This window comes from Meriones unguiculatus, chromosome 15, assembly GCF_030254825.1.
Source record: "Meriones unguiculatus strain TT.TT164.6M chromosome 15, Bangor_MerUng_6.1, whole genome shotgun sequence".
In the NCBI taxonomy this organism is placed as follows: domain Eukaryota; kingdom Metazoa; phylum Chordata; class Mammalia; order Rodentia; family Muridae; genus Meriones; species Meriones unguiculatus.
Window position 1 is genome coordinate 74,702,170 of NC_083362.1, and position 26,667 is coordinate 74,728,836.

The 26,667-nt window shown below is 51.7% G+C and overlaps 1 protein-coding gene across 13 annotated transcripts in view; it reads left to right on the top strand.

The window, feature by feature from the left end:
* Window positions 1–26,667, top strand: part of Agap1 (ArfGAP with GTPase domain, ankyrin repeat and PH domain 1) — a 435,843-nt gene that overhangs the window by 97,366 nt on the left and 311,810 nt on the right. For 3 of the 13 annotated variants that reach the window (XM_021650394.2, XM_021650395.2, XM_060368821.1), the window contains exon 1: window positions 18,391–19,867. The exons of 6 other annotated variants lie outside the window; for them this stretch is intronic. In XM_021650394.2, coding sequence (XP_021506069.1) covers window positions 18,961–19,867 — 907 coding nt within the window. In that variant the 5' untranslated portion in view covers window positions 18,391–18,960. Of the gene's footprint in view, window positions 1–18,388; window positions 19,868–26,667 lie in introns of those variants that run through there. 4 more of the 13 variants (XM_021650397.2, XM_021650393.2, XM_060368820.1 and 1 more) reach the window with 3 other exon arrangements.

The window sequence follows — 26,667 nt, forward strand, 5'->3', positions numbered from 1 at the left end:
CTGCTGAGCCTTTCACCTGAGGGTCCCCAAGTGGTGTGAGCATCTTAGCTCCCACAGTCCCTTTGAGCTTACTCTGTAGAGGTTTTCAGTTCCAGTGTCACATTGTGGGGCCTAACAGCTGCTTGCAGTGTTGAGCTTTGGGTACCCATGAGCGAGCAAATTGGTCTAGTCTCTTCTCAGCATTAAAACGTTACTTATGGGGGGGGGTGTCAGAGAACAACTCTCCAGTAGTCAGCTCTCTCCTGTGAGCAGGACCTCTTGGTTCTCTCAGGCTTCATACTCAGGATACCCAGCTCATGAGCTGCTGGGGGATTCTCCTGTCCCTGCTTTTCCCTCCCATTGTAGGGATGCTGGGGTTATAGATGTGTGCCATGAATTTTTTACATGGCTTCCAAGAATCAAACTCAGCTTGCCAGGGCTAGTTCCACAAGTGTTCTTACCTGCTGAGCCATCTGTGTAACATCCTATTTTATTTTTAAAAATTGTGTGGAGGTGGGAACCCAGGGCCTGCAGCGGGGTACCAAGCACTCTTTTCAGCTGCTCCCTTGCTTCTAATCATATCACTGTTTTGTTATTTAGCTTCAAGCCTGGCCCAGTGTGTGGGGATTTGGGAAGGAGCCTAGAGGCCCCTCAATTTCTGTTCTTGTTAAATCACCACCCAACCATGCCCTTCTTTCTCATCAGGCTGAGTTCAGAGCTCAGTTAGTTCTTTTCCCTCCCCACAGACAGTCAACAAAGGAGCAAGGAGCGTAGGTAAGGTCAGCGTACCTGATTTTGATTTGTGTCTCATCCATCTCCACTGCTAGCCTCAGGAAAGCCAGCAGCTGTGAACCAGCATTGAGAAGTCTGTGCATTTAACTGTGGGAGAGAACATAGCTGAAAGTGAAGGAGTGTCTGTCCTTTCTCCTGCCTTCCTTGTCTGGATGCTCTGCCTCACTGCTTCCCACTTCTACTGACCCGCTAGTGAGAATCTCAGGTTTTTCTTTGTCCCACTGTTGTTCAGGGCTTTGGAACTGACAGTGTCCACCTCTCTCCTTTGACAGGCCTCACAAGGGCCACTCTAGCCTTCAGCCTTCCCTGAGAAGTCTAGTCTGTACCAGGCCTTTTCAGGCCTGCTGGGAATTGCTCACCCGAAGCTCTGGGAGGCACTTAGAACATGAAATCAGGTGGGCTACATCAGCTCCTGCATTGGGAAATGGCTACCTTCTTTTTTTTTTTTTTTTTTTTTTCAACTGAGGAGTGCCTTGTACTTAAAGAGAAAGGCCTTTTAGTGTCCAGCTTGGGTTACAGGACTCGCAAGGGACAGATTTCAGCGAATGAAACAGTGCGGCTGCACTTTGTCATCAGGGAGCTACTTAGGCGGCTTTTCTCTTTTGAGGAAGGGAGACAGTGTATTTCTGTGTAGCCTGGTTGGCTTGGTTGCTGTATCACCCCGGCTAGCCTTGGATTTACCCTACATCTCCCTACAGTGCATGCTGGCCTTGGATCCACAGCATGTCTGCTAGTTCAGCCTTTCCAGAACGTTGACTTACTTGAGCCATCATATCTAGCTAGGAAATAAGCTTTTGGTCACAGGGTGGTCTTTGTGTTGAAAAGGCTAAAGTAAGAATCCAGTGGGCTTGGGGGATGCACAGGGAGATTGCAAGGTAGCCCTGGCTGCTGCTATGCAGGGAGCTGTGACTGTCATGCCTCCAGCCACTTGCCCACGCACCACCCACCCCTTTCTCCCATGGTATGTGTTAGCTGAGTATATTCTCTATTGGTTCTAGGCAGGGGGATGCACTGTGGCCTGAGTGCCTTCAAGGCCTGGGGTCTTATAAACTCACATATTCTCCTCTTTCCTGCTCTGCTGAGGGTTCCTTGGCAAGTGGGGCACAGGAAAAAAATAAAATAAAAAAGAACTACTCATTTTCTGAATAGGAAAAGTGTGGTTTTGCAGATTACAAACCTCTGAGCTCAGCTTTAAGTGAGTGAAAATTTCAGAAGAATGCGTTCAAGGACAGTGTCCTGGAAAGAGCCAGGGCGTGCTGTAGAAGTAAGGGTGGGAGCCCACAGCCATCCCACCCCGACCGCTTGTCTCTGATCTCGGAAGCCAAGCAGGGTCTGGCTTGGTTAGTACATGCATGGGAGACTTCTGAGAATACCAGGCTTTAAGGAAGAAGAGAGGCAGAGAAGGAAGTCTGGCTCCAGTAGAGACTGCAGGGGTAAAGATTCCCTTATGGGCAGCAGAGGAGTCTGGCGGAAGAGATGCAAAGTGACTTGCAGGGGTGAGATGGGAGGAGCACCAGGACCATTGAGAAAACCCGCTCGCCCTATTTCCCTACCAGATGGAGTCTTCCAGTGTTCCTGTGCTGTGCCCTTGCATCTCCGTTTAGATACGTTTAAAGACAATTCGTCTGTGGTGATGTCCCAGACAGCAGTCCCTAATGTGCAGAGAGTTCAGACAGACCATACAAACACAAAGGTCCTCACGGGACAAACCCCCTTCACCTCAGAGACCTCTAGTGATGGAAGAAGCCAAGATTAGAAATGGCACCATGAAGACTCGAGAGTCTAGACCGGTGGTTGCAGCGTGGGTGATGGGTGGGCTCGTATCTTCAGCAGCCTTAGCTTGGGGCCTGCCCACCTCTCCCAAGTTTGGAAATGGGATTATAGAAAAGTTTCCCAGGATTTGAGCCAGGGATTGTTTGCTGAAATTGAAAGTAATTAGATGTTTACTGTACTGTGGATTGGTTCCCATTGATTCCTACCCTGGCTCGGTTTGCATTTGACATGGGTCCACCCAGAGGGATAGGCAGGTACATTAGAGTGAAGGGCTGCCCATGAGGACAGTGTCTCAGCCTGGCGTGTCTTGTTTTCTAATGGTTGCCTAAAGGGGACAGGAAGACCAAGGGTTCATAACTATACATGATGGTGAAGTTGGGGCCAGCTTATTTTCATTTAAAAAGATACCTGGGCCAGGCAAGAGTCTAGCAGACCAGCCCTCTGTGAATCATTTGCAGGGAGTTTCTTGACAGGCTCTCAGCTTGATCAAAGGCACAGTGTCTCCTTGGGTGCAGCCCCACTGGCTCCTGTGGCCTGTGGTGGGTCTTGACTTCCATATTTATCAGGGAACACCACCGTGGCCATTTGGTCCTCTTCTCCCACCCAAAGGTCTCCTGTTTGCAGTCTTTGTGCTTGGTTAGTCTGTCAAGCTGGATGAATACCGGCCTAGCAAGTTACTCAGGTACCTGTCAGTGGGCAGCAGTGCAGTTGGAGGGCAACATTGCTGGCTGTGAGGTGTCTCTAACCCCAATATGTCACAGGAAGAGAGCCTGTGGCTAGATTTTAACAAAGGGTAGAAACTGCTGGTAACGGTGCTTTGACTCTGCTCTGCAGGGTGCGGGTGTCTATGTCTTAGAATCTCTCCTCAGCCCTGAATTAGCTCCCTGGCCATGGGTCATCACCAGCCCCTCAAAGCTGGTCTCCCTCCCATGAGAATGGTGCCCATTGCTGAGAGCACACAGACCTTGCTTCTCTGAAATGAAAAGGTAGGTAGGTACGTGCACTGCCTGGGACCTGCCGTGTTCAGCTGGGTCTATCCCCACCTACCCTCCATTGATGGGTTCAGTAGAGGGGAAACTGTTCAAGATTGATTTAAAAATGGTTGGTTCCAGCAAATCACAGAGCTTAGATGTAAAGATAGCTTTACAAAGCCATTTGCCATTTGTTTTTTTTGCCCATAGCGTAAACACAATTGTTGAAATGCCGGTTTGCATCCAAGTTTTAAAATTAAAAATAGCTTTTGTTGAGGGCTAGGGTTCTAGCTCAGCAGAGCACCTGCCTAATGTGCAGAGCCCTGGGTTGGTCCCCAGCGCCACATGAAGCTGAGAGTTATGGTGCATGCCTGCAGTCTCAGCACTCAGCAATGCCAGAAATTCAAGGTCATCCTTGGCTACCCTGTCTCCAAACATAACCAACAGAAAAGTAGCCATTAATGTACCTTACCCAGGGAAGATTCCCGTCCTTGCTGTCTGGTGGATGCGCACTTCTGCAGAGGTTTGCATGGGTGAAGGAAGGCTATGGAGGAAGGTTTACAGATCTGTGTTTAATGCTGGTCGGGTGTCCTCTCATCAGAGCCTTTGCAGCAGGGGAATCCTGGGCAGGAACCTCATTTTCCCTGAGCAGTGTATTATCGCCACAGTAGATGGCACGATGACAGGAGACCATCATAGGCAGACTACTGTCCTCACACAGACACGAACGTGAAGAGGAGGGTCAGCCAGGGTGAAGGTCGTCCTGGGAGATCCCTGTGTGGGTACACTCAGATGAGCCATCCCAAGGTGGTGGTACATCCAAAGTGACGTGCACTAGATCCTAGTAGTTATTAGTAGTCAGGGCGCCCCCAGCCACCCGGGTTGACAGGCTTCTGATCCAGCCCACAGGAGTTTTCCGAGCACTCCCCCCCCATATCATTGCTTGATTATAATTTGATCAGAAAGCTCTCTGCCTTGGACCTCTGGTTTATTTTCACGTAGGCAAATGGTTTCCAAATTAGAATAAAAATATCCAAAATAGTCTACTGGGATCTCGGAGTTGTTCCTCCCAGCTGTGTCTAGGCCAAAGTCAAATAATTACAAGGAGTAAACAGTATGGGTCCAGTTCATCTTGTCTTTGTCACCGTGATTTGCATTCTTATAGGCAGCCCAGTGAACTTGGAAAGAAAATGGCTTTCTGATGCAATCCTATCATTTCAAACAAACGTCTTTCATGAAGAGAGAATATTAATTACTTCTGTATCCAGAGCAGCCCCCTCACTCCTTTGAGTTGTATGTTCATCTAGAAGTACAAGGTCAGGGTAGATCTAAAAGCAGATGTGAGCTTTGAAATCTAATTCACCCTGGAACTGAGAGCAGGAATTGCTGGGGTGTACAGGTGCTGGAAGACAGGCAGGCTGTGGCTTCTGCTTTTGTTCTTTAAAGCGATTTATTCCACTGGGAGGGTCAGCACCTGGGATGCTGCATTTGTGTATCACAGGGCTGAACAGGTGAAGATGATAACAGGCAGGCTCAAAAGTGAGGTCCTGGCTTTGGTTAGAGGCGACTGCAAGATCAGTGGAGTTCAGCGACGTCTTTCAGACTCAAGCTCGGTGGCAGGTGTGTGCTGGCCTGGGCCCTTCCCCTGCTCGTGTTCAGTGCTGCCCTCTCCATCCCCACTTTCCAGAATGAAGGTGGCCGGGTTATCAGACCCGTGTTGAGTGTTCCCATCTCATCAGTTAAAGGCAGCCACAGGGCTTCTCTGTGTGTGAGTCAGGCAGGGGCAGGGCCTTGGCTTAGTGTGTGCTGCTCTGCAGGGTGCATTGAACAGGGTTCCTTATCTGCTGAGGAAGGAAGCTGTAGTGCCAGCATGAATTTTTAGCACATTTCATTGAGCAGGGCACGTGTTCAGTGGGGAACCTCTAAGGCCTTTGCGTGTCTGTCTTCTCCCTTTTCTCTGTGTCGGTCTCTGTCCCCTGTTTGTACCTCTCCCCGCCCTGTGTGTGTGTACGCGTGTGTGCATGCCCATATGCCTGTGGCATTTTTCTGCCTGCCCTGCGGTGATTGATGCTGGAGTAAGAGCCTGATTTTGCTCTAGGGATTTGTAAGAAGCAGGGGTGGGGTGGGGGTGGGTTGGCTGGCAGTGATTACAGCTTTGGTGCTTCCAACTAAATAACTATCTTGGCAACATAACTCAACCAAGAAAGCCAAGAAAATACCATGTCCGGAGCAGGCAGACCATGGAACAGCTCTTTCCCTGCGAGGATCCTAGGGTCGTCCTCTCCTGCAGCCTGCAGCCTCCAGCCTGCAGCCTGCAGCCTGACGCCTCCAGCCTGACGCCTCCAGCCTGACGCCTCCAGCCTGACGCCTCCAGGGCTGCTGCCGGCTCATAGGCCACATGTAGGCAGTGAATGTGGCCACCATCTGTCTTGGTTCCTCGGGCCCTGGTGGGGGCAGATACCTGGGCTCAGGAAGGTGCAGCTGTTGTTCAGGGCAGGCCCACGTGCTTGTGTCTGGGGTCCAGCCTCAGACTGGATTTGCAGTCTGTGGGGCTGCAGCTGTCCAGTTTTCAGAGCAAAGCGGGAGCCTCGCACAGGATTCTGTGGTTGGCATGGCTGAACACAATTACAACATTTGAGCAAGACGCCCCTGCTGTAAGGGACTCTTAACGGCTTTCATCAGGAGGTGGAAATGATAGTCTAGATAAGCTGCCCTAACCCACCCCTTTGCAGTTTGCTTCCTAGTGTCCCAAGTGCATGGCGGCGAGTTTGAGCTCCTGGGGGCCCTTGCTTCTTCTAAGTGGAGAGGTGGGGCTTCATCCCGAGAGACCAGAGGTTTCCCTGCCATCTCAAGGTGACCTCCAGTTGCAAGTTGCTGGGAGTGTGGGCAATGACTATACTGCTGTTGTCCTGAGTGTTTACTGGGAAAAGGCTCTTGGTATTATTCAGACATTATGAAGGTATTGTCAGCCTGCAAGGATCTCGAATCAGCTGTAAGATAAGCCTTTGGTTTGTCTGTGAGGGATTGTCTACATAGATTCATTGAGGTGGGAAGACTCGCCCTAAATGTGGATGGTGCCATTCCCTGTGTTGATGTCCTAGACTGAACAGAAAATGAAGAACTACAGATGTGGTGTGAGCAGCTGCTTCCTGCTTTACTGCCACAATGCTCTGGTGCGCCTAAGCCCTGACCCCAATAAACCTTCCTTAAGGCACTTCAGTCAGTTACTTTGCAACAAGAAAAATAACTAAGATGGTGGGCTGCATGTGTGTATCCCAGAGCTTCCCTGCTGCCATCCTAGCTGTCACTTCCTCAGAATGTGACTGCATTTAGAGAGAGACTTAAACAGGGTGCTTACCATGCAGCCCTTGTGCAGTAGGGTTGATGGCCCTACGGATATCAGAGCATGACAAACACAGGGAGGCTATGCAGCACAGGGATGGAGGGGGTCATGTGACACAGGTGGCCCACAACAGTCACGAGCTAGTGAGGACCCTGATTTCTGCCTGTCTTGGTCTTGGACTGCACCCTACAGAGCCATGAAACTCTTCCACCTGTCATGGAAACCAAGGTCCTGGGGAACTCTGTTGTGGTAGCCCTAGCTAACACAGCCAGGGCCATTAAAATGTCGAACAGCTCCCTAGTTATGAAAGCTGTTCGTTTGGTGTTCCTCTCCCCCCTGCAGAGCCTGTTCAAAATCTTTGTTACTGAAAGGGCTTCTACCAGCAGAAGTAACAAAGTGGCTGTTCGTGGCACCTAAGGGTCTGTATGTCTTCAGAGGAACAAGCAATTCCTCTCGTGCCCAGGCCTGGGTAGGGCTCTAATTATATCCGGAATGCCTCTGTGGGAAAGAATTTATGGCTTTATAAGTGAGTGTTTCCGATTTAGGGAAGGGAAGTTGGCAATTGGGAGACCTTCTTGCTGCCTTCCAGGCTGGAGGCTGAGCCTGGGAGGATGAATGCCAGAGCTCTGCCCGGTAAAGTCTGGGCCCCCACGTGGCCTTGTGTAGGTAGGGTGGACAGGACAGCAGATACCCTGGCAGTGGACTTGAGGGTCATGGGGAAGAGGAGTAGGTGTAGGGTTAAGACAGAAATCAGCAGAAAGCCAACAAGGGCTTGGCTCTACTCCAGGAGCTCAGTAAGGGCAAGAGGTTGGGGTAAGATCTTGGGGGCCTGTGCTTAACCTTAGGGCTTGGGTCTGGTCTCCTCCTTCCTTACCTCCAGTCCTGGGTCTTTTGACTTCCATGCTTTCCTTCAGCTACCATTTCTGCCTGCTTGTTCTGCAGCCTCTTTCCCCAAGCTTCCTGCCTCTCTTTCTCTCCATTCCTCCCCCTTCACCATTTCCTCTTCCTCTTTCTTCCTGCTTACACTTACGCCAGCAGAGTGAATCACTGCCCCTCAGTGGATTCTGCATCAGCTTCAGCTGACCACTGATCAGACATATTGGTAACAAAGTTGCAGCTGTCATGAGCACGGATATTCCCTTCAAAACGATGAGTGAGACAGCACATCGCATTAGTTCTGGAAAGTTGTAACATGGGATGCACTCTTTCAGATAAGGCATTGGAGCATCTTGGATTTCGGGATGGGGACAGGGTGGCCCAGCAAATAGGAAGATGATTCCCATGAGTTGCTGAGCCTCAGCCAGTTTCCATCGTGTGTGTGTGATCCAGGCACACTTAGAACTGGTGACCTTCCCTATTCATAAAACAGGGGTAATAGTAGCCACACCTGCCCTTGAATGTTCTCTCAAATACGGGCCTGCCATCAGGAGGGGCAGGCTGAGCCCTAATAGGAGCTTGGCTGCAGAGAGGCTGTGAGAGCTGGGAACAGTGATGACCCTCAGTTGGCAGTGATCTTATTTTCCAGAGATGAGATGTTTTGCTGGAAGGAGTCTCCGTTTTCTTTTCTTGCACCTTGTTTGAATCAGATTAGCTTAAGTGCTCCAGACGCTTCTTACAGGAAATAGCTACATGCTGCCTCCTCCTTAGGTCAGTCCTTGGCCACGCTGGGCTGGCAGTGCTGTGCACCCTACATTGACCTGCTGGTATTGGTGTTTGATGGCAGCCTGGGAATGCTGCGAAGGTACAGACAAACTGAGGGTCTTAGAAACTTGTTTTCCTGGGCGCAGTGTGTCCGGCACACTGCTGTTCAGTGATGGCTGCATTAGGCTCCTGCTACCCTTGGGCAAAAATAAACCCCCGAGTTCTCCTGAGTCTTCCTGAGAGATGTCCCCAGGGGAACATTCTGTTATCTCTCCGCCACCCCCTCTCACCCTGAAATGTCGCCACAGCAACTGTTGCTTCTCTGGAAACCCTTTGACAGAGAGGGGAGCAGCAGGTGAGGTCTCCATTCTTTCTCTGGGAGCCTCCCCTCACAGAGCCTGCTGTGTCCCGGAGAAGAGGCAGCAGTGACTGTGAGAAAGCATGCAAAGCTGGGTGCGGAGGAAGTTAGGTCCCAGCAGCCCTGGTGCAGTGCTGTCGCCAGTTTCCTTTGAAGTGGCTCCAGCTTCTTCTTTTTCCCTGGTTCTTCTGAGCCCTGGGCAGATCCTCTACAGATCCCGTGAAAGTCAAGTCTTGATGGATCAGACAGCCATTTCCAGTCCTAGGGATGCCAAGGATTGGGGCTATCATGGTTCCTACTGTGTGCCCAACTAGGATCTGAATATCAAAGCCTTCCAAAAGCCTTTGCACCCTACCCTTAGGCCCAGCACCCTTTTCCCTGGAATGAAGCAAGGCCTGGGTTCTCCATGGACATTTGGAGAAATCCTCACCAACACCCCACCCCCCGACACGAAGTGAGTATGTTTTCATGGTTTCCACTGAGGGAGGAACAGGCTATCGCAGAGGGCGGCCACCCAGGGTCAGCTGCGCTGAGGATTTTTGTGGTCAGGGAAGAAGTGACTCACCATCTTTCCTTCCCTGTGTCTGTTCCTAACCACTTGGAGACTATATGGGTAAACTTCCGTGCAGTGCTGAAGTGCACTGTGGGAGGGGGGGGTCTGAAAAGGGGCACCATGGGGGTACAGTGCAAGTCAGCTGACCTGGTCTGTGACATGATTGGGACAGGACTTTTGCCCTGCAGAGGCCTGCCAGCAGGATTTGTCTGTCAGGAAACTGGTAGTGGGCAGGGGGAAGCTGCTGTCCCCTGAGGTGTAAGGTTAAGTTCCCAGGGCAGACACCAGGAAGAGAGTCTATTCTTCAGGAAGAAGATGGCCAGGGACGCAGAAAAACCTCCATATTAGGCTCTAGTGATGAGTTGACTTATCTAGTGACTTATTAGGCTCTAGTGATGAGTTGACTTAGCTCTGTCTTGCTGTCACAGCAAGGAGTCAGTGGGGTGTGACATGGTTAGGAATGAGAAAGGAGGTAAAGTGTGAGAAAGTAGGGAAGGCACCTGCATGAAACCCTGGTCAGTGTTCTACATACCAGGTCATGTTTGTCCATTTGATTGTCAACAGCTCTCCCATGTTTTCAGTGTTGGGGCCCCTTTGCTCTGGTAACAGGGGTCTGTGACTTTCAAGTCAGGGAACCTGGCCTCAGCCACTGTGTTCTATAGGGTGTTCTGCAAGGTGTCAGGCTTGGTGCCACTTGAAGAGTGTAAGTTCTGGTCTGCAGGCAAGACATAGTTACTGAGCAAAAGTATACCAGGAAGCCCTGATAGCAGGGCCGAGGACCGTTTCTGGGAGGGGAGCCGAGTGCTTGGCTTGGGAACCCTTCTGTGGGGCATGGATGAGGGGATGGGAAATCCCCTAGAGAGGAAAGACTTAGTTCTAACTAGAGTCGAGGACTGGTTGCTGGAGGGGAGGCCTGCAGGTCGAGGAGGGCTCTTTCTGTGGACATAACTGAGTCTGCTGGAGAAGAGGACAACACAGGGTCATTTGCCAACTCAAATATATGACCCGAGGTCATCCTCAGAGGGGGCAGGCAGCCTGAAATCCCTGGAGGGGGAAAGGGCTGGCCAGGGCTGCAGTGGGCGCCCAGGCCCTGTTATCATCACAGTAGAGGTTGGTGACACGTCTTGCTGCTGCTGCATGTGTCCCAGAGTGTCCCTCCCAGGGATGGTGATGGGCTGGGACTTGCTCCCAGATTAGGTCTGTGCTGGTCCAAAGACCATGTCAGAATTAGGGTTTCCGAGCATCTTCTCCGGGCCATGGCTGGCTGTGGCCTCTTGGAGTCATCGGGTGCAGGTAGGATAGTGGCTGCTTTGCCTGGGATGTCCCCTGTTCTTTGCTAGATAGAGAAGAGAATGCGGGGACTTGAGGGCAGTGTCAGCTCGGGCACGCCACCTGTGTGACTTCTGGGAGGAGGCCTGGAGTGAAGGGAGAGTGAAGTGGTGGTTGTCCTGTGGTGGACTGGTCTAGAGGGAGGGACAAGAGGTGAAGGGGCGCGGAGTTAGCTCCTGATTTATGTGTTTCTTGCTACCAAACATGCTGCACTGTCTTGGAATTCCTACTTCAGAGGGCACTGCCCACAGTTCCCGTATCCTGGAAGTTTTGTCGTCTTGTGTGGCCACCAGTTCTCCATCTTCAACATCACTCCTAGAGACACAGTGCAGAGTTGGTGGGAGGACCATTACAGCGCCTGGGATGCCCAGGACTGGTGGCCATTCTCTTTAGCTCACCATTCTCTTTCAGTTTGTCTTCCTTTGTGGAAGATTTTGGAGCTGGTAGCAAGTTTGGAAGGGGTCACAGGTAGCTAGCTGAGCATTAGAATGTGGGGAAGAAGTACAGTGGCTGTGAGATGGCTTCAGCCTTAGCCCCACCCCCACTGCATGCCCTGCTGCCATAGAAGCTTAGGTTGATCTCTGCACAGGGTCCCTGGGAGCAGGTGTGGGGCAGGTAGATAAGAAGCCATGAATGTGTTCTCTTTAGTGTCAGCCAGGATATGGGGACCTGTCCTTCTCTTCCAAGGAGCTCACGTAAGAGGGGGCTACTCCCCTGTAGCTTCTTGGGGGAGGGAGTGGATGGGGGAGAGGGAGAAAGTGTGTGTGTGTGTGTGTGTGTGTGTATGTTAGTGGTGGTGGGATTTAAATAGGCAGCTTAGACATTCTGTTTTTGACATGGAGAGGGAGAGAATGGATCGTCCCGTCCCTTGAACCCTTGAAACCTCTGGTCAGAAAATTCTACACATCTCTCTGGAGAACCCAAGCTGGGATGCAGAAGTGTTGTCAAAATGTGCTCCTCTGGAAACTGGTTTTGTTCAGACTGAGGGCATCATTTGGGGTCTTGATTTTGATCGTTATATATGTCAGGACACCTAAATCTCAGAGGTCAGCAGATCTTAGGAAAACCTGTCAAACCTCCCAATGCAGGAAGATGAGGCAGCCCAGAAGGATTTCTTTCTTGGCGTTCTGCTAACACCTGCTGAGTAGTGCCCTCTTCCCTGCCCAGCCGCCATCATCTTCATCGGAGCAGCTGTGCACAAGATCCCCAAGACCAGGCCCCTTTAATTGTTGCTGCTCCTTCATAGAGGTGCACTTCTTACAGAGGAGGATTCTCACTGGATCTGTTACTCTGTCCTGTGCTTTAGACCGTCGTTTGTAATTCTGTTGGAATTGCACATGGCCTTGGAGTCTCAGCAGGTGCTGGAGTTAACAGACTGTGGAAGGCCACCAGAGAGGGGACCCCCATCTCTGCATCTATGGGAGGTCATCAGCTATGCTGGGGCAGGACCTTCTGGTGGTGCAGCTGCATTGGGGTTACCTGCACCCTACGAGTAAATCCCTCACCCATGCTGAAAGCGCCTGACCAACCCATTAGTTCCCTGTGTTGGACTGTGGTGGGAAGAAGGGGGTAGATGTTTACAGCCCTCTAAGGAACGAGATAACACAACACCAGGACATGCTTCATAGTCATCTAGGGGAGTGTCCCTCCTGTTGACGCCTCCACATTTCTTTTCCTTGGCTGCACCTACACAGAGCTGATGCACGGAAGGCTGGAGGGAGGGAAGATGGAGTGGGACTCCTTTGGCATGCTCTGGTTGTGGCCATGCACAGCCCCCGGGGAGCCCCTTTACGTAGGAGCTGCTGAGCTAAGTGCTGTTTGAATTCATTTCCGTAAGGGATGGCTTGGAGATCTGACTTTGTGCCTTCCGTCTTCAGCGACACGAAGAAGTCTTCGTGTGGTAGGGAACCTACTTACCGGATGCTCTGCAGAGCGTGGTAGAAGACAGCAGCATCTCACTGGGCCATGTAGGCAGGGATGAGATTCTGATGGTGTTTGGGACTGACCTCTGGGTGTACTCTTCCAGGCTGTGTTCAGAAGCTTGGGCTCCTCTCTGGCCCTTCTGCAGAAGGCTCTGTTACCCTCTGTTCCTTATTGGTTTCCAGTGTCATTGGATGGCCTCTCTGTGGGGTGACAGTGAGAGATCCCAAGGCTTTGAAGAAGCCCAGTGATGGTCTTTCTATTTTGTAAGTGAAATGAGTTAATGGTTGCTAGGTGTAGACTTCTACAAAATCCCTCCCAGCATTTTATTCATGGCCACGAGACTCTATTCAGAGGATGCTGGGCGGTTAGATGTCTCTCACTATTGCTGTTCTCTTGTATGGCTGCTTCCTGGAGGGGCATAGTCTCTCTTGTTCGAGCTGCTGGATACTGTTAGCCTATGCAGAGGTGGGAGGGTGTGAGTGTCCTTTACTTTCTGATCATGTGTAGAGTCTGCACCTCCTGGGGACTCTTGTCCTCAGGGGACATTTGACAACACTTAGAAGAGGGTAGAGGACAAGCCTGGTGCTCCGGAGCCTGTAAGGAGGCTCTGTAACAAAGGACTGGCCAGCTCAGTGTCACAGCATTGCGGATGGCCAGCCTGGACCTCTTAGGACCTCTTAGGGTCACCCTGCCCTGCACCATGGCCACTGACTACTTACTTCCCTTAGCAAATAGCTTCCTACTTCTCTGTGACCTTCTGCCCTGCCAGTTCCCCCTCTCCCGGCAATGAGACTTCCTTAGACTGTTTTAGGCCCCATGCACGTGCTACCAGCAGCAGCAGCAGCAGCAGCAGCAGCAGCAGACCAACACAGGCTGACCTCGTGTTGGAAGTCTGTCAGCACCTGGTAGGGCTGCTGGATCTTCCTTGCTTGGTGGCTGAGCCCCCTACAAATAGAGGCCAAGGGTCCTGCCCACTTCATCATGCAGGTGTGTTTGTCATCTTCCATGGTGCTACCTGACATCTAGGAATCTTTGGGACTGAGCTGGACTCTATACTGCCAGGGACAAGGATCCCTTGTCCTCCACTGTCCTTCCCCTCACATTGGGAAACTGGTACCCCATTGTCCCTACTATGCTACCTTTTCAGGAGGTGGAGGTCAAAACCCCTTTTTCTGGAGCCAAGCCAAATTTGGTTTGCTAAGTTTCCCTGACCAGAATTCCTTCCTTGTTAACGTCTAAAAGGTGGTGGCCTTCTCACTAAGGTGACAACCAAGAACCTCCAGTCACAATGGAAAGGCCCATAGAGGCACACTGCCTGCAGGTGTCTGGCCACACTCAGCCAGGTCTGTGGCCTGTTGACAGCTTTTGCTTTTGTGGCTCCAGGAGGAACAGAGTAGGAAGGACCAGGATGACCTTCCTTTTTTCAGGATGACCCTGCCCTGAAGAAGAGCACACTTTTCCTTCCTGAATAACCCATCAGGATCAGATACTCTCCTTTTACCTTTCTTCTTACATCTGTAGGTGAGATGGATGTGGTTGCTAAACCCAGGGCCTTTTGCCTGCTATACAGCAGATATTCCCCCATGAGCTACAACCCATCTTCGTGTTTTCTTTTGAGACAGAGGCTTGCTGAGTTGCCCAGAGGAAGTTGAACTTCCTTTGTGGCCCACATAGGCCTCAAATTTGCAGTCCCTGCTATCTTAGCCTCCCAAGGAGCTGGGATAACAGGCCTGGCATGATTTTATTTGCAATCTTCAGTGTATAAAATGTGAAAACTGGGGTCTCCGTAGACTGCAGCATCCTAGGTGGGTACAGTCCACAGGCCATCCAAAGCATCATGTTAAGTCTCAAATAAGAATCTGAATCAGCCTTTGTGGTGGGATCAAGACTCGTGCTGAGAAGTTCTGAAATCTTAAGTGACAGTCAAATATAAATACATGTCTTTCTCTTTGTAGCATTGCCCTGTCTGGTACCAGCTACCGGAAGATAGCTCCTGAGACCCAGCAAGTAGTTCTTTGTGGCTCTGGGCATCTGTGCCCAGGCCAGGGTAGGACCGTGCATGGTGATTTCTGTTGCCAGCAGACATGAATCTTAGATACTGTGAGCCTGATTACTAGCTATCAAATTGTAATTTTTTGGAAAGTTGGCCTTGTGAAGCAGATGGTTTCTCTGCTGACTTGCAGAGACGTTCCCTTATAAGCTTACATGCTCTAACCAATACTTGGCAAAATCTAATGCTCATGAAGTAGGCTTAATTGATGGCCTGCTAGACATGGCTCTGGATACAGGTCATGGAGGGTGGCCAAAGGCACCTACAAGCTTAGGACTGGGGTGGTGGCCAGCTGCCAAGGTGAGGAGTTGGCTAGAGGATTGCGAGGACTATTTGGATTCTCTACGGCTTTTCTTTAGGCTGCTGAGTCCCTGCAGTGCCCAAGCCCTGCCCATGTGCTTTTGAAGGATGGAGCAAAGAGATCAAGGACACACTTTGTATGTGTGTGATCCAAAATGGTGATATGCTACACGGTGTGTGTGGAAAATCCAAGATGTGGTCTGGTAGTATCCATTTAGGAACACCCAACAAAATGCCCCGGCAACACTCAGCATGCATTGTAAAGCATTTTCTTTTAGCAGAGGCAGGTCTGGCTTTGTGCAGGGGATTTAGGCTTTGGAGTGACAGGCTCAGGATCCTGTGTCTTCTGAGACTGGGAGAGCCCAAGTCTCCAGGGCTGCAGGGAGAGGCCATGCGATATGAGCGGGACATCTCGGCCTTCCTGGAGCCTTTTGGACTGGTGTTTGGAGCCCGTGCTTCCTCCTGAGTGGAGTGCTGAGAGAGAGCAGCATCTAGGCTGGCTAGGTGCTCTGTGTCTCCCTGGGAGACTGTGTGTCATCTGAGGTGGATAGAATGGGTTCTTCGACTCTGCAGCCTGCAGCCTTGTATGGCAACACACAAAATCTGGGGTGGATTCCATACCACAGCAGAATAATGGTCCGACAGTAATAGTCTAGTATTTAAGCTCTAAGGCAGTGGTTTTCTACCTTCCTAATGCTATGACCCTTAAATACAGTTCCTCGACCATAAAATTATTGTGTTGCTACTACATGACTGTAATTTTTCTGCTGTTATGAACGGTAATGTAAATATCTGATGGTCTTAGGCAACCCCTGTGAAAGGGTCATTCCACCCTTAAAGGGGTTGTGACCCACAGGTTGAAAAACACAGCGCTAAAGGAATAAACTCTCCCCCGACCCCCTCGAAACTCATTTTGGCTCTAAGTATGCCTCAGGTAATAAGGGAAATGTATTTTCCTGTCTTTACTCTGCGCTAGATACTATTAAGGTTCACATCAGCATTTGAAAGAAGCCCTATTCTTGCCCACTGAGAGGTAGCCCCCAGCTCTGGTGGGCCACAGGGCTGAATCTCTACCTTTGCCTCTAGCAAGGTTCTCGCCTTCCACAGTGGGCAGCTCCCACATCTCAGTGTACAGACCTGGTGGTCTGTACGTTTGTGTAGCTGAAGCTGTAAGGTCAGGCTGTCACCAGGTCCTGGTGGTGCTGTAAGGTCAGGCTGTTGCCAGGTCCTGGTGGTGCTGATTTATTAGATGGATGGCATGCTGGTTACTGTTGCCATTGCAAACATCATTTCTATAAGTTGTGGCTTCCTTGAGGCAAGAGTCCCTGCCTTGTCTTTTTGCATGTAGTGTAATACTCTCTGATGAAAAAAAAAAAAAATGAACCAATGAAAATATGCTAATAATACTTCTTTATCATACCAAGGTTTTGTTTAATTTTTAATGGTGTCTAGCCTAGTAATGTTTTCATGTTCTCTGCTCTTCATTGCTAATAAAGCTACTTAAACAAAAGACATTGGTGCAGGCATGGACACTAAGATTCTCACTCAAAGTTCACTGTCACCCATAGGCTGAGCCTCAACATCCTGGTAACTGAAGGGATCTAGACATTTTAATAGATGTTTCATGCCTGGCATCACCCTAGTGTAAGTTAGTGGCTCTTGAGTTTTATCAGAGTGAGTTGTTTTATTGAAACTGAGGCCAAGATGGCCTTGAGCTTTGAACGATGTGTCTGAAGGACCACTGCAGAGACCAGCAAACAGAAGGTATATACGCCTTGCCCATGACTGATGGCAGGGATCACGTAATTGAGTTAGAACCCCCTGGTGGTGGCTAGCTATGTTTTCAAGTATCTTTAAAGATAAAATAGAGGTTGGAGAGAAGGCTTAGTGGGAAGACTACAAACATCAGGGCAGACCACCTAGAATCTCAGCACGTGGGAGACAGAAATTGGGAGATTCCTGGAACAAGCTGGTTAGCTAGACCAGCCAAGTCCAGGTTCAAGTGAGAGACCCTGCCTTAACATACGACGTTATTGGGGAAGGATTATGACATCAACCCTTGGCCTTCACATGCTCCTACACACACACATACACACACACACACACACACACACACACAGTCTAATCCGTGCGCTTGCCTACATGCCAGGAAATGAGTCATGTAGAAACTTTTTTAATAATTTTCCTTTAGAATCCAGGTTTCCTAGACTGTAGTCTCTTTCAGGAGAACCTGACCTATGGTTACACCAATTCACTGACATGAACACAATAGATACTCCCAAAATTTTGTGGTGAGATTATAGAGTGACTGGCTGGAGAGACGTCGGAAATGCCTGACCCGCCCAGCCACCTGTACCTTGCCTGGATGTAGCTCCAGAGACCGCTGGCCTCTGCAGGCAGGGAGAAGACCCCGCCAACATCCGGTTAGTGGTGTTGTATAGACTGCATTTTCCTCCTGGAGCCTGTAAACAAGAAGACTGAAGCCTGCGTGTATGTCCAGGATGGTCTGAGGACCTGGCTGGATGACGGGATTTATATTTACATGGTGGTGGGGTCCCAGGTGACCACTTTTGGGAGGTGTATTGGGAATGAAGTGAAATGCAGCTTTTCAATATTCATGGTGAGTGTGCCAGCTCCTGTTGCCTCACGAGTGCAAGTCTAAGTCAGGGAGATGTGATGGCAGGTGGAGAAGGCTGGCAACTTGCACTTCCTGCTTTGGAGCCTGCTTCTCATGTAGCAGATCTGCATTTTGGCAAATACCCTGCAAATACCCTGAAAATACCCTGTGTTTGTGTTACCTTTCTTTTAAAGTTATTTTTTATTTATTTATTTGTGTGTGTGTGTGTATGTGTGTGTGTGTGTACCAAGTACACACGGACACCTTTGGAGGTCACAAGAGGGCATCAGCTCATCTGGAACTGGAGTTACAGATGGCTGTGGACCCCTGTGTGGGTTGTGGGATCAGCCTTTGTAGGGGCTGATCCATCTCTCCAGGTCCTCTTGTTTTCTAGGAATTAACTGTTAGGGGTTACAGGTTCCAAAGAAATTTTTTGTTATTGCTGAGATCTGGTCTCTGCGTGCAGGTGGGTGGGCTGGGATTACTGGACCTGTAAGATCCAATTAGCCTGAAACTCGCTCTCCTCCTGCCTCAGCTTCGGGAGTGCTTTTCCAGCAAGTCATTTGAGTCTCCTTTTCGAAGCCACACTAGAGCTTGAGGCCTCACATGACCCTGCTGCAGCAGGTCCCTGAAAGTGCTATAGGTTTACTATGCAGCGCTGATCCGCTCCGCTCCGCGCGGCGGGGATCCACCCCAGCGCTTGGGCCTGCCTCCGCCGCGCTCGCGGCCGCCTCCGCGCTCCCGGGGACCCGCAGGCCCCGCTGGGCGCGCGGCCCTCAGTCTCCGCACGTCGGCCTCCGCCCGCCTGCCCCGCCCCGGCGCGCATTTCCATTTTAAACCGCCGCCCGCCCGCCCCTCGACCGACCGCGGCCGGCGCAGCTACCCGCGAGCCCGGAGCCCCGGGAGAGGCGGAGGCTGCGGGACCGCCGAGCTGTGCAGGAAAAGGCCCTGGGATGCGCTTGGGCCCCGCGCCCTAGACAATGAATCCGCGGGCGCTGCTGCCCGCCGCGGGCCCTGCTCGCCCAGGCCGCACCTGCCGGCGAGGCAGGTTCGGTGCCTGAGCGCCAGCCCGGCCCCCCATGGCTCGGCTCCCCGGGCGCGGACCCCGGCACTCGGGCCGCGTGGCGCGCGGGCGGGCAGACTCCAGGGGCGCTGTTCCCGCAGCCTAAAGCGCGGGCCTCGCTGTGCGCGGGGGGCGTGGGCGCCGCTCCCTGCCCGCCCGGGTTCTGCACCTGGCCGGCTCTGCGCCCGCGGCGCGCGTCCCGGCGGCCGGCGGTGCTGGATGCAGCGGGGCCTTGGAGGGCGGCGCGGCGGCCGCGGCCCCTGGGGACATGTACCTGCTGGAGGGCAGCGGCGAGCCCGCGTCTCCGCCTGCGGACGCGATGCCGCGCGGGACGCCCCCCAGGAAGACCGTCTACCGCATCTCGGTGACCATGGTCAGGAAGGAGCAGCTGGCCGCTCCGGCTCCGCGCCCTACTCGGCGGCCCCGGCCCGCGCGCTCCCCGGACGCTCCCGGGCGGCTGGAGGAGGAGGTGGAGGAGGCGGTGGCCGAGGAGCCTGAGGCCGGGCCGCGCGCCTGGGACTTCCGCGCCTTCCGCACACGCAGCACTGGGCAGCTGGAGCTTGGGCGGCTGCGGCCTTGCGCACGCGGCACGGAGCCCACGGACCTGCTGGGCAGCCCCTCCGGTGAGGGACCCAGCAGCCCAGATGGGGAGGAGGCTCGGGCCGCGCCCCTGCGGCGGAGCCTCAGCTTCAGGCACTGGAATGAGCCCGAGGCGCCGCGGAGCCCTGCGCTGAGCGGCGGGAGGCGCCACAGCAGCTCTGGGAGCCTGGCATGGGCGCCCGACGACGAGGTCGAGGAGGAGGCCGTCCTGGAGCCGCTGTCCGGAGCGCAGCCAGCAGCGGAGAAGCGCAACACTTTGGACGTGGGCGAGGTGCTCAGCAAGAACGAAGCGCTCTCGGACCTGGAGCGCTGGGAGCGCAGCAAGAGCAAGAACCGCACGCTGGACAACAGCGACCTGCAGCGGCTCGAGCGCGCGCGGGCCGCAGCCGCCGGCCCCGGGGCGGCCTCGGAGCGCCGGCTGCTGCGCTTCTTCAGCGGCATCTTCGCGCGCAGGGACGGCGGGCCCTCGCTCCGCAGCGGCGCCCTGCGCTCACGTGGTTACTTCAGCCTGCGGAGGGCCCCGGCCGACACGCACTCGTCCAGCGCTGAGAGCATCGAAGGGTCCCCGCGCAGAGGTGGGCAGCCTAGCTGGGGGGCTTCTGGGCAGGCTGGAGAGCGGTGGGGCCTGGCTTTGCGCTCCAGCAGTCTGCGGTGTGAGCACACTAGGGACTGGAGAGCAGCGGGATCACCTGCCTTGTCCAGCTGGCCAGGGGTGTGAATTAGCTGGTGGCTCCTTGCAGCTACCTGGGGATTCTGAATGCTGTCCTCACAGGCTTTAGCAGTTCTGGGCCTGTCACTTGTCCTTAGTGAGCAAGGGTAAGATTACCTGGCCTATTGCTGTTCCTCTCTTGCTGGTGCTAGTTCAGCTCTCCCCATCGGCAGGATGGAGCTAGGGCGAGCCTCTGCCCAGACCAGGCGTGGGGGCATAGCAGTCCTGGTCCTGGGCGGCGCTCTGCAGGTGCAGCTCCTGGCCGGCGCACCCCACATTCCTCCCAGTTGATCCCTGCCTCCTTTCCTCAGCAAGGAACAGACTGGTGGTCCACCATCTGTGAGCGCGGTGATTTGGCGGGTCCTACCTAGGGAGCTTTTGGTAGAGTCAGCTCATAACTGATCAGAGTGGGTGACATGCATCCAGGCCCTTCTTCCTCTACATGCCAGTGGAGAAAGCAAGCCAGTTCATGCATGCATGGGAGTGAGGTGACAACCCTGCAGCCCACCCGAAATCGTAGGGCCTCTTGTCTCTCACAGGCCTACTGGGGCCTTGTGAAGTTTGTGGGTGTAGATGTTGAAAAAAATGAATTAGCCATAGCGTTGGGCGTGTGTGTGTGTGTCCAGAATCTCCTGAAACAACAACACATGGATCTGGTCTCCGTATGTCACCTGGAGGGAAGAGACCAGGCACGGGTGGAGCCATTGTTCCACGCACTGTGTGTGTGTGTGTGGGGAGGGGCATTTAAGGGGGAAGATTCTGTGCTTCTCATTACCAAAACTCTGCTGATGGCTGGGAAGATAGAAGCAGCAGCAGAGCGTAGCCATTCCTAGGTCAGTCTCAGCTGGCTCCAGCCACCCTGGGAAGAGTTTCTCTCCGCTGGACCTCACAGGCTGACTGACTGACTGCCCCAGGTCCAGGTCCACATTAAAACCAACCTTGGCAGAGGACCCTCGAAGAGAAACTATTCCCATGTTGCTGCCGGGGGCCTAGGAGTTAGAGCAGAGAAGGGCTGGAGCCAGACCCTGCCATGCTGCGCTTGCCTGCTTGTCTTCTTGGTTTTGATGGGAAGTTACCTGTCACCACGAGTGTCAGTTGAGCTGCCTTAACCTGTCCAGTTTGAACATGCCTTGTAGCATTTGGCAGGCTCCTCCATCGATTCCAGCCATTAATCCCCTCTCACTTTCTCGCCCTCCCAACATGTTTTCAAAATGTTAGAAATGGCACAGATTGTTTTGGGGGCTGTTGACTCAGCCAGGTGAGGCACTTGCCACCAAGCTGATGATTGGGTTTGATCTCCATTGCACATTCAGTGGGATGAGAGTAATTCCCTCAGGTTGTCCTCTGACTCCTGCACAGGAACCACAACGCCAGTCAGTGAGCCCACCCATGAAGATAAATAAATGAAGGAAAAAAGAGTTGGTTTGCATGAAGTGGCTGTTGTCATCGTTTGCACAGAGGAAGTGGGAATTGAAAGGCCTCCTTTAACAGCAGGCTTGCGTCTATTTTTGTGGACTTGGGTAGAAAACAGTAATTAGTTGCCTTGGTTCCAGATAAGTAAGTACCTGTCTTCCAGAGGTGGGGGAGAAGCACAGACGTGATTGGCACGAGCATACTTCAGCTGCACCCGGACACAAGTTAAAAGCATTTGAGGTTTTGATGCTTCCTTTGGGACGAACACTTCAAAGTCGGTTTGCAGTAGTAAAGGTGTTAAGTGTGTTGGAAGTTTGCCCCCTAGGGGTGCAGGGTTTAATAGTAAAGTGGTGGTGATCGTAATGCTGCACAACCGCCCCACAAGCTGGCTGTGAGGGTGTGTGTTCTAATCCCAGCACTTAGGAAGTAGAGTCAGGATTGGTATGTATCAGATTTGAGGATTGGACTACATCAGACCCTGTCTCAGGAAAGGAGGAGGGGTTGGAGGTGACACACTGAAAATACCAGGGGGAGGTCGCTGAAGCTACTTTTTTTTTTTTTTTAAGTGTTTTAGGTCATAGTGTGTGTATAAACAGAACTCTGGGGTCTCACTTTATTTTGAACTTTGGGATCTTGTGTATGTGTGTATCTGTTTGTCTGTCTCTCTCTGCATGTCTTTCTATGTGTTGTATGTGTAAAGCTCTACACCTTTCACCCAGGTAAAAGTTTTTGCCATTGGTGAAAATGTCAGAAGTCTCAGGTCAGTGTCTTGAAGACTTGGCAACAGCCAGTCCAGTACTGTAGAACTTGTCCAGCTTTGTTAGGATCCTGTCAGTTACTGGGGCAGAGGTGGAGAGAGGTGGCTCGGTAATTAAGAGTACATAACTTCTTGCAGAGGAACCAGTTCCTAGCACCCCCATCAGGCAGTTCACAACGGCCAGGAGCAGCAGATCCAGAGGGATCAGATGCCTTTGGCCTCCATGGGCCTGCACACATTATTCCCATCCAAGACTCAATACATGATTAAAAACAACTCTTAAAGGATGTCGATTGTTCAGAATTTAGGTGTTATGTAAATGAAAGACTTGAATTTATGTGACAATCCCCAGCTCATGCTTTCCCTTGTGAATAGTGCTAGGGCTGGACCCATCCTCCCTTGGCTACAGTTACAGTGGGACTCAGGTGGCTTTGCAGGACTCTGAAGTTTTGTTTTTAGGAAGGGAGAATGGTGCTTGTTGCAACATGTGAAGTGTGAGGTCGGGGGCTCCCTACAGCTGCATGCTGCTGCCTGCTGCTTCAGAGCAAAGCTTATGTCTCTTGACTAAATAGTGACAAAACAAAACAAAAAACCAGCCCCGTGCCATTTCCAATCTGCTTTACACCACCTCGAGCAGTCTCTGCAGACTGGAAGCACTGTCCCCATCACCAGGTGCCTTACTGACTTTAAATCTAGGCCATAATGGTTTGGAGGTCACGCTTACAAAAGGAATCAGAGTTACTGACACCCAGAGATGCTTTCTGTCTAACAGCTATTACATATTAGTAGGCTGTAGGCAAAGTCACTTTAAAATCAGTAGCACAGTGAATAGTTTTCCTGCTCTAGAACACATGGCTGGTCTCAGGTGAGATGTCTGTGTTAGCACAGGCAGAAACAAAATGGTTAAAATCTTGTTTTAAAAACACACACAGGCTCTGGAGCCTGCTTTCTCTGTCTGGGAGGTGCCATTATAGGAACTTGCCAACTCTCCTGAGGAGTAGCCACCAAGCTCCAGATTACATGCTGGTTCTTTTACTATGTGGGAGGACTGATTACTGCAGTAAAGTGATTCCAAGATAGCTCTGGCTAGGGCTAGCTTTTTAAATTTGTAATTTACAACTGAATTTTGAGGGCACATCTCACCAGTGGACTGTTTACCTTCCCTTCTGACTCCCTTGCTCTTGAGTTGCTTAGTTATTTGGGATGAAAGGTTGTTAAGAGTATCAAGCAAGCCATGAGACACTTCAGTGGACAGAAGGAGGAAGTAGCAATTAAATGAAAGAAAATTGCTGATAGGACTTGACACATTGTTTTCAACCTGAGTTGCCAGTGGGCAAATAGCTTGTAATGCAACTGTGTTACTCAAAGTTTCTCATTTGTAACATTTTGAAATGATTATCTATTCAGTCTTTGATGGCAGCTGAATGCTCAGAATAAGAGAGCTCATTCTGTAAGGTTTTGTTGTCTTTCTTTGGTGGGAGGGGCTCTCTCCTGGAGACTGAATTCAGCAACCGCATGGGTATGCTAGGAAGAGCGGCCTTAAGGTCAGCCTGGGAATATTTGGGTGACCAGGATTGTGCTATGTTTCACTGTTTGTGGCCTCTGGCTGGAGCTTTATTTCAGCATAGGTCACCTGCTTGCATCTCTTTCCAACAACCTGGGCTTGGGATATCCTGATGGAGGAGTGTTAAGGCACAAGCCCATTGCAGCGACCTGTTCCACTACTCAATTATTAACTGATAAATCTTTGTTTGGAGTCTCTGTCCTTCTGATTTTTGTTTGTCTTGTCTTTCTGATGCACTAACCCATCCATGGGGCGTCTGCAGTGTGCTCTGTATTTTCTAGGCAGCACAGTCTGAGAGCTGGGGGGGGGGGGGGGTGCAGCCCTGCCTGCAGAGATCAGCAGCGGATGGGGAGGTTGAGAAGTCTCAGTGAATTCACAGGGTGCTCAGGGAAGCTGTGACTGTTTTTCCAGTATCACCTCCACTGGCGTTCCCCCGCCAGAGTGTGGCCGCAACCTCATGGTCTGCCAGTCTCAGTCGTGAGTTCCTCCTGAGCCAGCGCAGCTGCTAACGCAAGTGACACATATGCCCCTGTTTGTGGGAAGGATGGATGAGAGAGCTAAGGGGACACTAGGGATGGAGCAAATGTCCTTGAGCTGGGGAAGGAGCTGGTGGGTGGCCTTCTGGGGAAAACAAACTGGATTTTGCAGTATCACCAGGAGTTTACTGCATGAGGAAAGGACACTCCACCAGCGAGTCGGTTAGGATTGCTCTAGGGGAGCTGGTTGGCACCCACCCCGTCCTCAGATCTAAGAGTCTCGGTGCCTGATACACCAACACGAAGCAGAGTAAAGGAAATCGTACAGTCTTCCAAAAAATATTTATGTTCCTGGCATAAAATTTTCTTTTTCCAGAGCAGTGACTTGAAACGGCTGTATTAATTTAAATTGTCACTGCCAGTAAGATAATGAAGGAAAGAGAAATGTTTTCTTATCGAAGCAGCCCCGCTGTTGGGGTTGACTACAGCTGTGTGGCCGCTCCACATGATTAAGGGCAGAATTGGTATTAAGGTCAACAGATTAGCAGGAAAGAGGGGAGATTATTATCTTTTCATTATTTTGAGAGAAGGACCATCTGCCCATGGTGGTTTGGTCCCTGCCGAGTGCTGAGTGTCTGCTGTATGGTGGGTGACTGCCCTGGGGTTCCCCCCTCACGATGACCCCCGGTGAGACAGGTACTCATTTGGCTTAGGTTGCTTTCCTCCTGGCCACTGCTTGAAATGGCCCTGCAGTTTAAAGGAGCTGCATGCCTTCCACTTGGCTGGTTTTAACTTAAAAGTGGGTTCTAAACCACTGCCCCCATTTTTCCTAGTGCTTCCTTTCGCTTTTTTTTTGTTCTGCTTTTCCTGGTTCCCATCCTGATAGCAATACCAGGCATAATGCTCAGAAATGAGCTACTGTGACCAGAAGATGGGAAAGTTCCATCCTCACTGCCGGTACCAGGGCGCACCAGGGTGAATGCTGGACGGGATCCTTCTGGCTTCTCCTTATCTAGCAAGTGAAGATAATTTTCCAAGGTGCATTTTATCCATGGGAGTGAAAGGGAAAAGAGTTGCATTCCCACACCACCCTTTGCAGGGGAGAGCAAAGAGGCCTCACATCTCCACGCTGCTCCATGTGAGTTTTTGTGTGATATGGCATGCCATTTGCCAGCTGGTCTGGTTAGCATGCAGGAGGGCCCTCTTTGTTCCGTGCACTGCCGGTACACAACAGTGGGGCTCAAGCGATGAGAGTGGACGTCCTTTTGTTTGCGATGGTTGTCAAAGGGAATCCTGTGTTCCCTCCTGCCCTCTGTGCCTGTCATCGCAAGGGCTGCGTTGAGCGGGTCTGCTGACTGTCAGACACTCAAGAATTGACTCCAGAAACAATGACAGTAGCCTTCCTTAGGAGGCCCCCGCCCTCACTCATTATCCCAGGGCAGAATTATTCTTCATACTTTGTCTGTTGGAATGGGAGAGGGGTATTTATCTAGTGTTCACCTTGCTGCTCCAGTGAGCTCTTAAAAAAAAAAAAAAAGCTCTAACTTGTAGGGGGATGCGGCTCCCCCTACAAGTTAGGTAGTGTAGGTAGAGTGTCTGCCTAGTGCGCATGAAGCGGTGGGTTCCATTGCCGGCGCTGCATAAACCAGATGTGGTGACACGCCCCAGGAACCCTAGTAAGGAGAAGGTGTAGGCGGAAGGATCAGAAGTTTCAGGTCGTCCTCATCTGAGGCCACCCCGGGTTACATGAGACCCTGTCTCAAAGGGAAAAGATAGCAATGGTGTCCCACCTGAGTCCTGCTACAGCAGGGATTGGCTAAACTCCTGGAGAGGCCTGGGACTCGCATCCACAGCTCAGCACCCCAAGGGACCCCACAGCATCCCTACTCGTCCTGAGTGGACGAGGCATTCCCATCACTGAGGCTCTCATGCCAGAGGGTGGTGGCAGCGCTGCGGGCTTGTGGTTTGAGTTTTGAAGATGCTGTGCCTGTACTGTCTTCCTTGGAGCTGGGTCATCGTTGTGTTCGGCCTACAGCGCACACACAGCTGGGGATGGTTCTGAATGTGGCTCAGCACAGAATTGTAAGCTTAAAGCTCTAAGGAGGTTTTTCTGTTTTTCTTGTGGTGGCTGGATTGTGCCATTCTCAGGTACAAGCTCAGTCACAGCATATTGTCAAAAGACTGGACAGAACCTACGGCTCTGATGGAATGTATACCTAGTCCTCCCCCGGGGGTGGTTTGTTTCTGGTGTGAAGAGAGATGTGCTTCTAGAATATGGCCGGGTGGGAATACCTGGCCGGTCTGCCACTTCCCATCTCTCCTCTGCGCCTCACCAGCTTCAGTTGGCTATTGGAGGTTTAGTTAATACCCTGCCCATGGGCACAGCAGGTATCTGGCCATCAATGAACTGTTGTGCTCTCCTCTTTCTCTCCAGCAGGGCCCCAATGGGCAGTGTT